Below are 17422 nucleotides of genomic sequence, written 5' to 3'. Positions count from 1 at the left end.
TTAGCTGTTCCTCATGAGCGCTCATCGTCAAGGTTGTGAACATGACAGCTTCATTCTTCCATGAGGAAAGTAGAGTGTCATGATGGCTTTGTTTCCAGTCAAAAAAAGAAGCACACATCTCCTGAAAATCCTGCAGAATCCAACCAATCAGATGTGGAAGATCAACTTCCAATCTGTTTCCATGTTTAGTATGCTGCATCCATCAGACATTCAGACAACGCTCCGTGGGCGTGACGTCCGAGGCAGAGACTATAAATAGTGAGAATAGAAATGTTGATGGAAGCGCTTAGAAACCATGGAGATGGCCTTGGAGATGGCAATTGATAAGTCTCCATAAGTGACCAGTTCTTCATAACTTCAACAAGATAGACTTCTTGTTATAACTCTATTGAATTTCCTGCTAATACAATTGCACTTTATGACCATAATCATAGTCAAGACACAGTTATAGAAGGGAAACAACTGATAATGGCATTCTCCAGTGTCAACCTGATGAAGGTTTTCTTTTCTTCCTCTCAAGGTTTCTTCCTTATATCGTCTCAAGAAGTTTTTCTTTGCCAGCATCACTCCTGAATGTATAGATTTCTATAAAGTTCAAAACAGTGCAATACAAATAAAAAATTGAATTGAATTGTCTGGAATAATTATATAGAAGATGACTCTAATCTAATCGACTACCTTTCTGGGTTACAGTTTAAACCCTAAAACAAATCTCTAACATTTTCTTCAAAAGGATTCTACACGATCCATCAATCCACCCATTTTGTGGGCAGTGGTAGCTCAAGTGATTAAGGCTCGGCCCCTTAGTTCCAGTGAAAGGAAATCTTAATGCTCCAGCTTCATACCAAGACATTTTGGACAAGTTTATGCTCCCAACTTTGTGGGAACAATTTGGGGATGACCCCTTCCTGTTCCAACATGACCGCACACCAGTGCACAAAGCAAGGTGCATAAAGACATGGATGAGCGAGTTTGGTGTGGAGTCCAGACCTCAATCTGATAGAACACCTTTGGTATGAATTAGACCGAAGACTGCGGAGCCAGGCCTTCTCGGCCAAGATCAGTGGCTGACCTCACAAATGCGCTTCTAGAGGAATGGTCAAACATTCCCATTAACACATTCCTAAACCTTGTGGAAAGCCTTCCCAGAAGAGTTGAAGCTGTTCTAGCTGCAAAGGGCGGGACAACTCCATATTACATTCATGTGCATGTATGTCCCAAAACCTTTGGCAATATAGTGTATATGTGACAAACAAAGGTAACTTAACTTAACATCAAGAAGTAGGAGGGACTTACAAATACAGATGGGGATGTTGGCTGACCACTGATTGTTATTCTGACAGGAAATGGTTCTTTCGCCGATGAGCTCAAAGCCAAACTGACATTCGAAGCGTAAGACGTCGCCGTTGGAGAACCCAGCTCCCTCGCGGAATCCGTACAAAGGGATGCCGGGATCGCCGCAACTCTCTTTGTCAATTTCTACAAATCAAAAATATTTATAAGTCACTGTGAGTGTGAGTGTACAACAGTTTTTTACTTCACATCGTGTTGAAACGAGGGTGAGGACGAGTGCTCACCCTTGTAGTTGATTTTGAAGCCGATGGAGCCGACACTCTCGTCCGACTGCAGATGGAGCCACATCTGGTGGGTCATGCTGACAATCAGGTCAGGAACGAAGCTGCCGGTCAGACTGCAGGAGTTCATAAATACAAAAAGTTTATTTTTCATGAAGATGATCACAAGGAGTTCGATACAAATGGAATACAATCCAAGACGTAAACAAAGTCTTCCGCTAGAGGAAAAAAAAAAATCTATATATCTTCATTTCATGCTATCAGTATTGACAGCAGCTGTTTTATCACTGGCATTAAGCGCATGGTTCTACATAGGCAATTATTTGAAGTGCGCTTTATGTGCATTTGCTTTGGCAGGACGCAAGCTTTTGTCCTTGTGGGACCAAAAAAAAGGAAAACAAAAGAGCAAACATGATTCTGACTTGGCTAGATGCCAGGAAAACAATGCTGAAGAAACAAAGAGCTGAGATCTTTACAAAGCTGATGCATTGTGGGATACTCGCATCTTGTACCACAGTTCTGAGGAAATTCTCGACTCTGATTGGTCAAATGTTTTCTGTAACAGCAATCACAGGTTTATATTAATGCCCTCATTCTAATGCGTTATCGTTTCCATGGTAACAGTATACACGAGGCAGATATGCCATATGAACGGTTTAGAACTTTTTGTGTATATTTTGTCACGAATATGTTTTTTTTTTTTAACATTCTTGAAAGGAGTCTCCGGTTTCAGATAAGATGATTTCTGACAGAAGGGAGAGAAATAAATGTCTTTGTAGCGCGATGAGCTGTGATGTGTGTTTCGAGAGTGATGGAGAGTGGGAGAGAAAGAGAGAGAGAGAAGGAGAGAGAGGCAGGTGAGAGATAGAAATAAAGAGGGTGTGAAAGAAGGAGGGAGAAAGGGAGAGAAAGCAAGAGGGCGTGAGATAGAGAGAGAGAAAGAGACAAAGAGAGATGGGGTGAGATAGAAAGAAAGAGCGAGAGAGAGAGAAAGACAGGGTGAGAGATAGAAAGAAAGAGGGAGGGAGTGAGTGAGGGAGAGTGGGAGAGAGAGAGAGAAAGACGTGGTGAGATATGGAAAGAAAGAGGTAGCAAAAAAGGGAGGGAGAGAGGGAGGGAGGGAGAGAGAGAGAGAGAGAGAGAGAGAGAGAGAGAGAGAAAGACGGGGTGAGAGATAGAAAGAAAGAGGGAGGGAGGGAGTGAGTGAGGGAGAGTGGGAGAGAGAGAGAAAGACGTGGTGAGATATAAAAAGAAAGAGGTAGCAAAAAAGGGAGGGAGAGAGGGAGAGAAAGAGAGAGGGTGAGAAAGAAAGAGAGAGTGACAGAGAAAGAGAGAGAGAGAAAGAGAGAGAGAGAGAGAGAGAGAGAAAGAGAGAGAGAGAGAAAGAGAGAGTGAGTGAGATCGAAAGAGAGAGAAAAAGAGAGAGAAAGAGAGAGTGACAGAGAAAGAGAGAGAGAGAAAGAGAGAGAGAGAGAGAGAGAGAGAGAGAAAGAGAGAGAGATTGAGATAGAAAGAGAGAGAGAGAAAGTGAGAGAGAGCAAGAGAGCGTGAAAGGAAGAGAGAGGAGATATGAAAATAAAATACAATAAGAAGAAAAGAAACTTTTTGCATTTTTCTTTCAACACATAAAGTAACTATAAATGGATAAAAAGTACAATAAACTGATCATTAACTAAATGCTCCAAGACCTTTAACCTCTAGACCTTTAACCTCTAATGAAGCTGTTACAGCAAACAGAAGGAGAAATGAGATTCTCATGATCCTGGAGGAATCAGCTAGCTAGTGATCAGGACTTACACTTGGATGATGGTTCTGGAGTCTCCGACTTCTCCTCCGTCTCCTATCGTGAGCGTATCGTACCCCAGCTCCAAGTCGAACTCTTCGAAGTTGATCTGGATCACCTGGAAAAGCAGAAGATCGTCTCTGCTGAATGTGACGTCTCGCGTCCGTCCCGTAAACACGACAACCTTTACATAGGCCTAATTATTTAAAGATTTACACGTACCGTAAGCATGCTAATAAGAGCTGGCAACATGGTGGAACATATGTTCTCAATAAATTAGACTGCAACGGTAAAAACCAATTAGCTTTATGATTCATTCCATGTTGACGCTAAAGCTAGCATTCGCTACAAATGATTAGCTTTTATTTGCAGTATGCCCCAGACATGCTTGCTACACTACAGTACATCCATGACCATGCTAATCCAGTGTACGTACATATGTACACTCTATATGCGTGCTTAAAAACACTTCACGGCGCTAATGATGTCATAATGCACTCGTTCTGCCTGTGGAATTTGGTATTACAAGTGGCGGAGAACTGCAATAAAACTTAAACCTGGCAATTCCATCTGTCTAAGATAAATGAGGCAATATCACCTCACCGTGTCATTTAGGACCCATTTGCATCATACGGCTCCACAGGGACGCAGATTTAGCAGCAATTGAATATACGGCTCGGCTATTCGGAAACGGTTAATGACGTGAGGCGGGAGAGTTGCAGGGAAATATATATCGAACGTGTGCACAAAGGTACACAGTGAGGATCTGCTTTGGTGATAAATGTTCAGGAGAAAGTGTCGATTCAATTAAAGAAAAAAAAAGGATGCAAGAGTGTTTCTCTGAGAAGGGTAATAGTGAAAGAATTGAGATTAGATCATAGGAATAAAAAAGAAGGAGGGAAACTGCAGGTGCATTCTGGATTGTGATTGGTCAGAAGGTGTTCAGGAATTTTCTAGAAAGTTTCTATGGTAACAGCTTATTCAGGGACTTGTATCATCCACAATAACTAATTAAAAAAAAAAAAACATTTTGGTGTTTATGCCAAAGAGTCTCCAGCGTCACTGATTATAAATCTGCTTATTTTTTTTATTTTATTTTGTTTTATTTTATTTTGTTTTATTTTATTTTTTAATTTATTTTTTTAATTTTTTTAATTTTATTTTATTTTTTCATTTTATTTTATTTTATTTTATTTTATTTTTTGATAAGATGAAAATATACATTTCTTGTAGGGATAATTCAAGCTGACACAGCATATCAAGTAAGAGCAATAATACCAATGATAATCATTTAAAAGCTATTAAATATAAATTTTTAAAAATAATTAAAAAATTAACAATTAATTACAAATTTAAATTATTAAATAATTAATTAAAAAAATAATTTAAAAAAATCAAATATTTAAAAATAATTTTCAGTAATATCAAAATAAACATGATTTATTTTCTTGTTAAATTACTCTCTGAAATCAGAAAGTAATACTTTAAATCCAATTATATTCCCAAACTACAAATACCCCCACCAGCTGAATGCTCGGGGATCTTTTAACTAATCATTTCGCCGCATCATCCATCTCTCTACGTCGGAATGAAATGACCCATGAACTTTCAGTATAATCTCAAACACACTAAAGCGCTCATAAACGTGGAACAATCAAGCCAGTAAGTGTAAAGCCAGCGCATAATTACCCACAAAGCTCACACATCATAGATCAACTCGGAGTCGGCGTCCTTATGGGATTGTGTGTGTGTGTGTGTGTTACCTTATTTGGGTTACTGGCGGTGATTATCCAAACACACTGCGAGTTGCTCTCATACTGGATGGGGAAATTGGGAGAGGTAAAAGTACCAGATGGACCGTAGAGGTTCGACCCACACGTTTTGACTGGAAAACAACAACAACAACAACAACAAACACATAAGGATGAGGGAGAGTTGGCAGGAATGACCGTGTGTATTAAGGGCTCGTGCTTGTAAGAAGTTACGGCCGTTGCGAGGATCGCACATGGCGCGGTTTCGCTAAAAAAAAGTGTCGAAATGGGAAAATGTTGTGAGAAGGATAAACAGAGTCGAGTCACAGCATGTCGTTAAGGGCAGTAGATGAAAATGTCTTGTGTGTATGAGTATATGAGGCTAGAACACTAGATGCAGTAAATATGTGGAACACGCTGTAACACAACATGGCATTTTTCACTTGATGCATGAGATTTATTAAATGAGATTTTAAGGCATCTTTCTGTCCCTGAAATGATAGATAGATAGATAGATAGATAGATAGATAGATAGATAGATAGATAGATAGATAGATAGATAGATAGATAGATAGATAGATAGATAGATAGATAAATAAATAGGACATGCATCAGGAGACACAGGCATTGAGTCAGATTCAGCCATGTAAAACCTGGCATAAGCCTGAATTACATGTGAATTCCATCCACACTACATAGAAAGTGTCAGTATATGACATTATTCAAACTGTTAAAATAAGGCAAAAAATTTACTCAAAAGGAAAAGACTGTATTATAATGCACTATAACACAATGAACAAGTATTGTATTATAAGACATATGTTCAGGCTTCATAAAGCATTACGTATGTAACTACACACACTGCTTAAGAGTAAAATTTTACAGTTTGTGCTCAACATTGTAGCTGCATTCATAATGCATTATAATGCACATGCCTTAATAATGTCAGGTTATGTCACATATAACAACAGTTCATACGAATGTTGAGAATGTTACATCAGAATGTGTTCTGATGTAACATTTACAGCATGCGTTCACATAGCGTTGTAGCTATGTTCATAATGCATTATAATGCACATGCCTTCATAATGTCAGGTTTTGTAACAAATTATAGTAACTGTTCATAAGAATGTTGAAGACGTTACAACAGAATGCATGCGTTCACTCGGCACTGCAGTTGCATAGTTGTTACATACAGCCTGAATAGAGCATTTATAACGCTTCACGATGTATATGAGTGTAGATACTGATGTAACATCCGCGGCATTCTTATGAACAGTTATTATAATACATTACATAACCTGACTTTATGAAGGCATGTGCATTATAATGCATTATGGCATGTGCATTATAACGCATTATGAATATAGCTACAATTTGCTTCTTTTGTTTATGTAAGCCTTCCTAAGGGATTATACATGCTCTATAACACGTGATATACATTTTTTAAATAAGCAAATGCGGCATGAATACAGGATTTGTACGTGTTCGTATAATGAACAGTTCAGCGCTATGTCAGGTGTAATATCCAGCACTGTCCAGTTCTCTCACCTTTACATACAGGTGGGTGGTCGCTCCACGCGGCAAGAACTTCAGCCACCCTCTGACAGGTGATGCTTTTGGAGCCCTGCAGCACGTGATCGCCGTCACACGTGAACCCGACGGTGGCGCCGATGCTTCCAGGTGAATATGAGAGCGAATACAGCAAACAAGAAACATAGAGGATAAATGAGGAGAACTGTTCAGGGTGCCATGTTTTCTGCAACAACAAACACACACATACACACACACACATACACACACACGACTAGCCTTACCTGAAATCGTCCCCTATGCGCCTGCCGTTCTCCGGCTCCCCGGGGTCCGAGCAGTCATTGGACACTTGCTTCACACCGCCTTCGTTCACTGCGGGAGAAGAAAAAGGAGGCTGTAAAACAAGCTTGCTGCAGACCATTACTGTTTTCCATGTGCTGCATGTAGAGGTTTATTGAATGAGATTTTTGAGATCTTTCTGTCCCTGAAATGAAAATAAATAAATAAATAAATAAATGGGACATGCACCAGGTATCAGGCAAACAAGTAAACCAGCCTCGAGTCATATAGCATACATAACCCCTTATAACACCTGGCATAATCCTGCATCAGATTCCACCATGTAAACCAGCCTCAAGTCATATAGCAATATAGTATACATAACCCTTTATAAAACCTGGCATAAGCGTGCATTACATATAAATGTCTTACTCCCTACATAGAAAGGGTCGGAATATGACATAAAAAAACAACAAAAAAAAAATTATAATGCATTACAACACAGTAAACATTGTAACATGTATATTCATGCTTTATAATGTTACACCTTTACCTTATGAATGTTCTTTAAACATCAATAATGTTCAATAAACGTCTCGTTACAGAATATGTCATGTGATCAACAATTAAACAAAACTCTTTTTGTAAACTAAATCCCTGAGTAAGGTTTTAGCAGAATTTATTAGACCAAAAGCTTCCTGTGATTTCGGTTAGTGCTACGGTCCGAGTCTGACCAATCAGAATGGAGAATTCAACAACGCTCTAGTTCTTAAACAGACGCAAAGTCTGATCCACAAACTCTTTTTTAAAAGTCACCGCAAACTCGCTAACCGCTTAACGTCGCCATAAACACCATCCATTTTTCATCCGACTGACAAGACTTTGCACAGGAAGTGACAGTAAACCCCGCCTTAATTGCTGTCAGAGCAGCAGTTGATGTCGAAGTGGTAAATTAAGGCGCCTGCTGATTAACACGGGGGTGTTTGCTGGCGTATCGGGACGCCGAACGAGCCTGCGTCAAGGCAAATAATTCCCTCGTAATTCATCATTCTGCATGTACGAGGCAGCCACTGTGAAATAGAGGGTAATAAAAACCGCTATCCTATCGTAATTAAGTATCTGAAGTTGTACAATGCTGGCTTGAGATAAATCGATGTGCTCGATACTTTATTATAATACGTGCCACGCCCGCTCAGAGCGGCAAAAAACGAGAATTATGACTCAGGTTAGTCGATATTGAGTATGTGCTGGTGGGAAAAAGGGAAATTTGGATCTATATTAAGACAGAATTACTTTGTTTCATAGCCGACATTGGGAGCTTTCTTCTACTGGGACAAAAAAAAAAAAATATATATATATATATATATATATATATATATATATATATATATATATATATATATATACATATATATATATATATATATATATATATATATATATATATATATATATATATATATATATATATATATATATATATATTGCTCAATATCAATATAGCAGTGCAATTAAAATAAAATTTAATTGAATATATAATGTATAGTAATAGACTAATAAGTTGTATATAATGATAAAATGATAAATCATTTTATTTTAATTTTATAGTTTTTTTCAATTAATGTCATAGATTCTGGTTTAGATTAATAATAAAATAAAATAAAATAAAATAAAATAAAATAAAATAAAATAAAATAAAATAAATGAGGACCTAATATATAAATCTCAATCATTCAAATCTCAAACAATTTTTGTGCCCCATCTTTGTAAATCAGACCAAAGATAACAATCAATAGAAACATTAGGAAAAACTAAACTCTGTTCAAATAAATGTTTAGGTTTTACTCAAACAGCTATGTTTCTACAGCGACGTTCATCATGCGATGTTTACTGTAATCTCAGCATGAGTATTTATCCCAGCACCACTAATTAGGCTATGCTAATGGTAGCTTGTTGGCAGTTGTTAGGAATAGAAATTAGCAAGTTTAAATGAAATGTCACAATTTCAGTTGAACATAAAAACATCGATTGATCATATTGAGTCTACATCACTCTATTTTTTTTAAGTACAGTATGACTTTTTGATAGAAGTTATTCCATCTGGCACAATGAGCTTGATGTTTAAAACATTTTTTAAAAGGTGTCAAAACAAACATGTACATAAAACAATCCTGATATACCGGAGAGAACAACGGCAGTTTCTCTGCCTCAGATTAATGAACAGAGACAAGCTAAACGGAATAACTCACAGGCATTCCCAGGCATAAACATGATTTGAAGCTTCAGTCGCTTTGGTTATGATGTTATTTGCTATCAACAGTGAAGAAATCATCATATATCGGTCTTTGGAGGAATAAGAAAGTTGCTTCGACTGACAAAAGTGCCTTCCGGTGAAGGTGTGGTGAATAGTGTTGCTTTTAGTATGCGCAGAGTGCATGCGTCATCTTTAAAGGCTTGGATCTGAGATATAGAACGTCATCCCTGATGGTCAAAGCGTCATTAGCAAATCAAAAGTCAGCTACGAGGCAGGACTAGGAATCCATTTTACTTCTGCTGATGGCTCCTGGTTCCTTTAAAAACGCTTTCGAAATGCCGAGTGAGGCAATGACTAAGCAATGGCATTTTCACTGAGACAAAACAGCTGTAAAAAAGCTACTACCACATCTGGGGTTGACTGAAAGTCATGGATTATACTTCGGTTCAATCAGGAACCACAAAAAAAAAAACATAATGGGATTTTAATCAGCTTCCATCCACGTCAAACCTTCACAGTCGAGTTTAACCGAGCTGCTTATGGGTAAAATTATTAACAATACCAAATAGTTCATAGCCAATGAAAAGCATGATAACATATCTGAAATGTTACGCATGCACACATTACGATTCCATTACCTTGATTTAATGTTGTGTGGTTTATTAATTTGTATGGACAATTAAATGTTGGCGTGTGATTTATACATATAAAGAAAAGATGACAATAATAATAATAATAATTAGATGTGCTGGATCAAGTGCTATTTTATAAGCTGTTGATTATCCAGAGCGGAAGTCGTATTGTTAAATTTAATTGAATTTGCACTGATTAAAGTCATAATTATAAAATGGAAAATTCATGGAGCAATATATTGGCAATAAACTGGACTGCTTGACTCGTTATATTAGTCTCGTACTGCATATGACAGCAATGTAAAACTTTATTCCTTCTGCAGTCCACACTTTCTATCCCTATTTATTTTCTTTTAAAGGTTGTGTTTAAAATCTGGCAACCTCAGAGACAATGAACTACAAGCAGGTGAGGGTAATAAGCTGAACGATGGCTCAGAAAATCAATTTAAAACCAGCACATAACTCAATTGTGTGTCCAAAAAGCTTTCTTCTACTAAAAGATCTTTTGGTGTGAATCCAACCAACTTACTCACAACAGACGATACAAACAAAATCTTTGTTATTTGTTATATCTACGTCTACAGGACAGTCCACAACAGACTAGCAGTTTTAGCTCCGAACATGACAGAAAAATACCCAAATAGATTTAATTTTGTAAACATTAGCCGAGTGACTTCAACAGGCATTCATATTGTATTTAACTCAAGCTCTCTAAGTAACTCTATCACCAGGGACAAAATGTTGTGGTTAAAGGTCTTGGTTTATAGAAATTGTTCCTGTCGGGAAACAATAGACTTGGGAAATCATGTTTTGTTATATTGCATTGCATTGTTTTCTCGTCTCCGAGGAGTTGTATTTTAGCGTGTTTTGTAGTTTACATGCATGCTATGCACCTCAGCCGTACAGCCCTGCTAATACCTTGGCTGTAAAAGCGTCTAACGAGCGATCACTCCGGCTTTTTAAAGTCTGATCTGACGAGAGAAAGAGAAAAAGAAAGAGAAAGTCTTTCGAAACCACTGAAGAGACATCGGACTTACTTATAGCAAATTTGCTTGTGTTGTCTTTCCCAGGCAACAGCTTCACCCCTCTTGATTTGAAGTCTCCAGACCGTTTCACTGTTCAGAGAGAGAGAGAGAGAGAAAAAAAAATCAAATTGGACAAGGCAGGCCTCCTAGAGAATAGCTACAATACCAAGATCAATCTTCTCCAGCTCCATTTGTTGCAAGGCTGAGAAAATATGAGTGAAAGGAAATGGTTGTACGGGGACAGAGACATCCTCCTTTTGAGGTGCGGAGAGCAGCATGTTACAGGACTAACAATCTTTCTTTCAGGAGCTAGGGGATTGTGCCGTCTCAATTTCACTCGTATTGTGATCTGAATCTGATGCAATATCACAGAGGAATCGAGGGACGGGAATAGAGATATATGATACGTATCGCTGAGTTATGTGACTAGCCTTGCTGAGATACGGTGTACTCAGACCTTTAACATTCCCATGTAATCATTAATTCTTTTAAAAAATGCATTCGTCGTATTATTACAAGACTGAAGTCTGAAAAGTTTTGAAACAGCTGTCAGAGACCAGAGGCTGCGACTAACTCATTTCAATATGACAAAGTAATTATGTCAGTAATTCCTGCATAATGGTGTTTGTTTTATTAATTACTGTGTCCATTCATTATTTACACTAGAAGCTACAATCTGCTGACTGTTTATTAAGTATTAATTACTTTTTTTTCCAGCAATCTATTTTGCTATAAATTTCATTTGGTAATGTGACAAACAATGGAAATAACTGAATATGAGTAAGTATGGAACAAAACAATGGGGGGTTTCATTAAACAATTTGCAATGTTTTATTGCTCTTCCAGCAAATTAATTTGCTATTTATTTATTTATTTATTTATTTATTTATTTATTTATTTATGTGATATGTAATAAAGAACAATATATATATATATAAGCTTTCACTCATATGTGCTTGATGAGCATCTTCACACTTCTGGGAATGCATTTCATTAGATGCTGGATTGCGGTTGTAGGGAATTTGAGTTCATTCAGCTGCAAGCATTAGCATTAGTGAGATCAGACTGATGTTGGGGTGTTGATGAGGCTCCGGTTCCAGTTCATCCTGAAGGTGTTCAGAGGGATTGAGTTAGAGTCAAGACTCTGTGCAGGACACTCAAGTTCTTCCAGTCCAACCTTAACCTCTACACCATGTCCTCCTGGAGCTCAGGAACTTTATGCACAGGGGTATCATCATGCTGGGGCAGTGTTTGGGTTTCTTAGCCCCAGTGAAGGGACTTTATTTTGTGGAAGAACCAAATATGGGTGTCCGTATGCCTGAAGTTTCCTAAACTACAGCTTCTCTTTTATGCTGCTTGAGCAACCAAGAATTATTCAACTATACTTTTAATCTGTTTATAAGGTATTAGAACAGGCACATTGATATAATCCTGAGATAGATTTGCATTGCAGATGAACTATGAATGTAATGAATCAGCACTTTAATCAGAATGCTGATACAAGTAAAGGTTTTAGGGCTTAGCTAGAGAGAGGACTAGATACAAGACCCAAGAAAATATAGTTTACCTTGATACTGAGCAGTAAAGCCTTTATGTCTGTGACTATTATCTGTGACAAAATGAAGCCGGAGCCAGTTCTTGTTGCTGACGATAGGCACCGGAATATTTGTCCCAGACAACCTGCGGAGTAAAAAAAAAAACACATACTCTACATTAATATACTGCTAGAAGGCATGTAGGTGGAAGGATTCTTACAAAAAAAAGAGTCCCAAGGAAAAAAGTGTTAACTTGAAAATAATGACTGTGAAGAATCTTTTAGGATCTGCAATTTTTATTAAGTACATTAACTAGAAACATTTCTCACTATACACCAGTGTGTGTTATCTGGTGGCAAGAATGCATTAAGATGCAGCTCCAGCTTTACACACACTGCTCCTGCTCTCATGCCTTCGGCTGGAGATGGACATTTTATTGCCTTGCCGCAATTAAAGGCAATCTCGCCCTGGACTCACATTATCCACTTCAACAGTGGGACGTTTACCAAAGAAAAGATGCTGTCTGAAGTGTGCAGCAGGGGTTTGGCCTTCTTTCAGGAAGACAGTGTGGGATTCTTCACTTCACTTTTTTTGTTGTCTTGAGCGTAAATGAGCAGAGAGTTCCCTTGATATATTATTACAAGGTTCTACCTGGTTTAAGAATGAATGGGAGATACAGCAGAACTCTATAATAGAAGAAGCCTTTATTGCTACACAATGTTAGGAAGGACAGAACTAGCTGCATGCCTTGTTCATGAGCCTAAAATTGGGAGCTTGCCAGTACAGGGGCTTGAATTCATGACCTTCTGATCAGCAGCCCAAAGCTTTAGGCATGGTTTATTCCAAGCAAGCAAGCAAGCAAGCCAGGCAATGACTCAACCCCTTAGGGTAATGACGGCTCAGTGGTTAAGATTTTAAACTATTGATCAGAAAGACGGTATACAGAGCCCCTGGGGCAGAGATGGTTAAGTGCTTTGGCTGTACAAGTGCTTAACTGATGACCGTCTGATCATGAGTTTGTTTATAGTGATTAGTAGCCCCAAGCCTTAACCACTGAGACAACCAAGGGTTTGTGTTGACTTTCTTTCCTGGGATTGATCATGCTTATAGGTTTGCTGGGTGAGACCACTTTATACTACTTAGGCAAGGTCAATAAGTCATAAATACTAAGGTCAAAATGCAATAAAACATTTGTGTGTATATATTCCTGGGGTTAGGGGTTGGCGCACAGTGTCAGCCATGGTACATCACCCCTTTAAGTAGCTAAGTTAACTAGCTGTTATCTGTCACATATACATTAGTGCACATTCTATGCATATCTCATACTTGGAGGGTTGGGGTCAGAGAGCAGAGTCAGCCATGATGCAGTGCAACTGGGTGGTTGAGGGCCTTGCTCAAGGGCTCAACAGTGGCAGCTTGGCAGTGCTGGGACTTGAACCCCGATCAACAGTTAAGAGCCTTAGCTACTTGAGCCACCATTGCCCCTACTACACCACAAGAATTCAACATCACCTCTTAGACATCATAAATTGGTAAAGTGCACTTTTAGGACCTTGTTAACTCTGTCAAATTCAACATTCATGATCTGTTCATGTTCTTCATTCTTTCAAATTGGCCTGATTTCTGGGTATTTTCTTTACTAAGCTAATCTTCCTTTCCTCCTCACTCCATCCTGCATAATCTCTGCAATTCTGTGTCCCTTATCTTGGGTGGAACCATGCCCACCAGCTCAAAGGGGGTTCTCATTTAATTCTTCCTCACATTTAAACTTCATCCAAAACATCTTCGTAAAGACCAGTCCGAGACAAGAACAAATTGCTCTACTTATTGGAAAGGCACTCCGCCAGACCGGTGCCAGCTGGGTTCATCAAGAATCCCTATGCTTATCAGTTCTTCCCAGATAAAACTGGGGTGGTTTTTGACCATGCATTCAATGGCTGAGAATCAGCAAATCAATTCCCGGACTTCTCCAGGGTGGTCGTAGTGCTGCCGACTGTGCCATTTCCTTTTGTAGCCACACTACAGAGAGTGAAAATAAGTTAGAAGCACACATCACCTCTTATTGACCACATCCTGGCCATGCTACCTGCTGACTTTTTGATACAGACTTACTAATGCCAACACGGACCCCTCATTTATCTGTGAGAAAGCAATGGCTTGGCAATGGAAGTACCACTCGCCTTGTCTTATTATTGTGGTGAGGAAAGCATACATCAAAAAAGCCACAAATTCTGGAATTTTCTACTTGTCTACACAGTGCCTCCAGAGTTTTCTTTAAGGAGGGATGTGGATTTTTGGAAGACTCAAGGAGTTCAATTCTGCTCAGCTACATTAAGTGGATAAACATATTGGTTGTTTTCACCATTTTTGTTCTGGATCAACAAGTGAGGGAAGTGGTTAAAGCATTAGACTAGTGATCAGAAGGTTATGAGTTTGAATCCCAGGTCCACCAAGCTGGGCCCCAAGCAAGGCCCTTAACCCTTAATTGATCAGTTGTATAAATTATGTAAATGTAAGTCGCTCTGAATAAAGGTGTTTGCCAAATAATATAAATATTGATCTGCCAGGTCACCTTATCAAGAATAAAATGACCATTCCTGCTCTGACCCGGAAAAATCCCACCTGGTTCAAATGGACCACTGTGAAAGAGAAGCTACTCATGTGCCACTTCTCACCTACCCTGATCTTTGTTCTGCTTGATTCAAAGCTCCTATTTCTTGCTTGTATAGCTTAATCATATCTTTAATGAGCTACCAGATCACTAAGCTTTATGATAATAACCCATGCTGAGCTACAAGATGAAACTCACATCTAAAATTTGAATCATTTCTTTGTTAAATCGAACTCAACGATGCATCTGAGAGAAACAGAGCAAGAATTTGGTCGACATGTGTGGTGTTGAGCTTAAATAGGATTTCATACAACACCGTTAATACTGACCTTTATAAATCGCCTTGCTATTTACTGAGATGTAAATGGCGCAGGAGCCTGGGGCAGGACAAAATCTCAGGCACGTCTGCAAAGCTGCCAACAATAGATTTCCCCTTTCATCTTGTGTGCAAACATTTCAAAGTTCTAGACAGGGATTTGACAGTGACATGACAAGAAAGTGCACCTTTTTACCACAACACTTAGAGGATTGCTGGCCTGTTCTTAAAATAGTCAAGGTTTCAAAGCACAGGAAATCGTACTGTTTAAATATTTAGCCATATTAGCATATAAGGTGGAACTAACTCTATAATATGTTAGATGAGTCAAAAGAAGCTTAATAAGATACAGAGTCATATATCAGAGAATTCTCTGAGCACAGGCTGGGGCAGAAACACAATATAGGCCAGCTGGGCTCGAGCCTCATTATCAGTTTATACAAAGCTGCGTAATGTGCTCAGTGACAAGCCGTATTAATAGACTGTGGGTGAGCTTTTACAGAGCCTGCGACCGGTGGTAATTTTATACAGCCTGGCTAATATTATAACGCTGACCAGGAGAGCTGAGAAAATAAAAAGCTTGTTAAAATTCACTAGAGAGTTACGTGTTGGACATGCAGAGTGGACAAAGAGTTGTCATGAAAGCCAGACAGCAAACTTTCTAAACAAACCAAATCAAAACGCTCCGAAATAAAATCGGGGAAAAACATCTGGCATTAGCTTTTGTTCCAAAGCTGCCTATTTTGTTAAACACAACAATACAACACCAGTTTTCCTGCCGCACAGAAGCGGAGCGATTATATGCAAAGTAATCTTGTCGAAAGTGTTATGCATGCAACTGTTTGTTTTCTTTTTTTTTAACCATCATCTGTGAGGCGACATAATGAGGTTGCGTACAGAATATCTCTGTTTCCAGAGATGGGGATGTTCTGAGACAGCGATATTGTAGAAGAGGGAATAAAATCAAAGGGAAAAATCGAGCAGGAAGGAACAGGTATGGATCGACTCGTTTGGGATAGAGATGTCGTCGGTCTGAGATGCAGGACACTCAGGGTTCGTGAGAGAATATTTTTGGCCTTGTTCTGTGAAGACATTTTAGTTTTGTTGCCAAAGTGCTGAGAAGAAAGAAGACACAGGAAGTCACACCTGACCTTATTCACAACTTGCTTCAGAATGAGAGGGGAGATCTGAAAGCAGGCGACCACAGGCCTCTAAAATGACCCAGATACAAAGGGAAAGGATGGCGTCATGTGTCCCCTTTAAGTCTTACGTTGAGTTTAGGACAATTTTTCAAACATATATATGAAGCATTGTGCAAAAACCCCAGCATGATGCAAAGCGGAATTAAAGTTCCACCTAGAAGTTTCTGTGACAGCATATCCTGAGGTGTTTCATTTCTCTTATATCACAGCCAACAAATACATTTCTATTACTTAATAAGGCACATCATATATATTCTTACATTTTAGGCATTTGGCAGACTCCCTTATCCAGAGAAACTCTCAGGTTATGTCATTTATTACAACTGAGGGTTAAGGGCCTTGCTCAGGAGCCCAACAGTAGCAACTTGGTGGCCCTGGGATTCAAACTCATAACCTTCTAATTAGCAATCCAACACCTTAACCACTAAGCTACCACATCCATTGATCCAGCCATGGTTACATTTACATTGGAAAGCAATCCATTAGTAGATAATTTAACATTGTTTAGCATCTGTGAAACAAGGTAGTGTCCTGTCAGGACATATATTATAGCAGCTAAATGGTCATTCCTCACCAGCCTCACCTCTATTTTCTCTTTGAGGAAGACAACAAGAGTTAACAAAGATTGCCATGTTATCAAGAAATCCTAAAATGTTAGAAGGTACAATAGAAGGCACTGACACTGGAGACTCCTTACTTTATAAATATTGAATCAACACCTTCTCACTGAAAACCTTAGTGTATCGAAAACTTGATGTATTTTTGAATCCGTTTATGTGGTATGTCAAACGTACAAGTCCATGTGTGAAAAGCTCATTAGCATATACCTGTGATTAGCTTCACTACCGTCAGAGCTGCTGCAATAGCACTCAGGTCATAAATTAGTGTTAAATCATGCTAATATGATCGACTGCTTCATTTGTTTCT

General features: G+C 38.7%; 1 protein-coding gene across 5 annotated transcripts in view; it reads right to left on the bottom strand.

Moving 5' to 3' along the window:
* The window catches only part of csmd3a (CUB and Sushi multiple domains 3a), a 289841-nt gene that overhangs the window by 198443 nt on the left and 73976 nt on the right, over nucleotides 1-17422 (bottom strand). For all 5 annotated transcript variants that reach the window (XM_058376410.1, XM_058376411.1, XM_058376409.1 and 2 more), the window contains 8 exons: nucleotides 12399-12511; nucleotides 10844-10921; nucleotides 6926-7013; nucleotides 6660-6784; nucleotides 5121-5242; nucleotides 3372-3475; nucleotides 1578-1690; nucleotides 1297-1479 (listed from right to left, as the gene is read on the bottom strand). In XM_058376410.1, coding sequence (XP_058232393.1) covers nucleotides 1297-1479; nucleotides 1578-1690; nucleotides 3372-3475; nucleotides 5121-5242; nucleotides 6660-6784; nucleotides 6926-7013; nucleotides 10844-10921; nucleotides 12399-12511 — 926 coding nt within the window. The remainder of the gene's footprint in view (nucleotides 1-1296; nucleotides 1480-1577; nucleotides 1691-3371; nucleotides 3476-5120; nucleotides 5243-6659; nucleotides 6785-6925; nucleotides 7014-10843; nucleotides 10922-12398; nucleotides 12512-17422) is intronic.

Source organism: Hemibagrus wyckioides, linkage group LG23 (genome assembly GCF_019097595.1).
Source record: "Hemibagrus wyckioides isolate EC202008001 linkage group LG23, SWU_Hwy_1.0, whole genome shotgun sequence".
Classification (NCBI taxonomy): Eukaryota; Metazoa; Chordata; class Actinopteri; order Siluriformes; family Bagridae; genus Hemibagrus; species Hemibagrus wyckioides.
The sequence above is the reverse complement of the archived record's forward strand: the minus strand, read 5'-3'. Positions and strand labels throughout refer to the sequence as shown.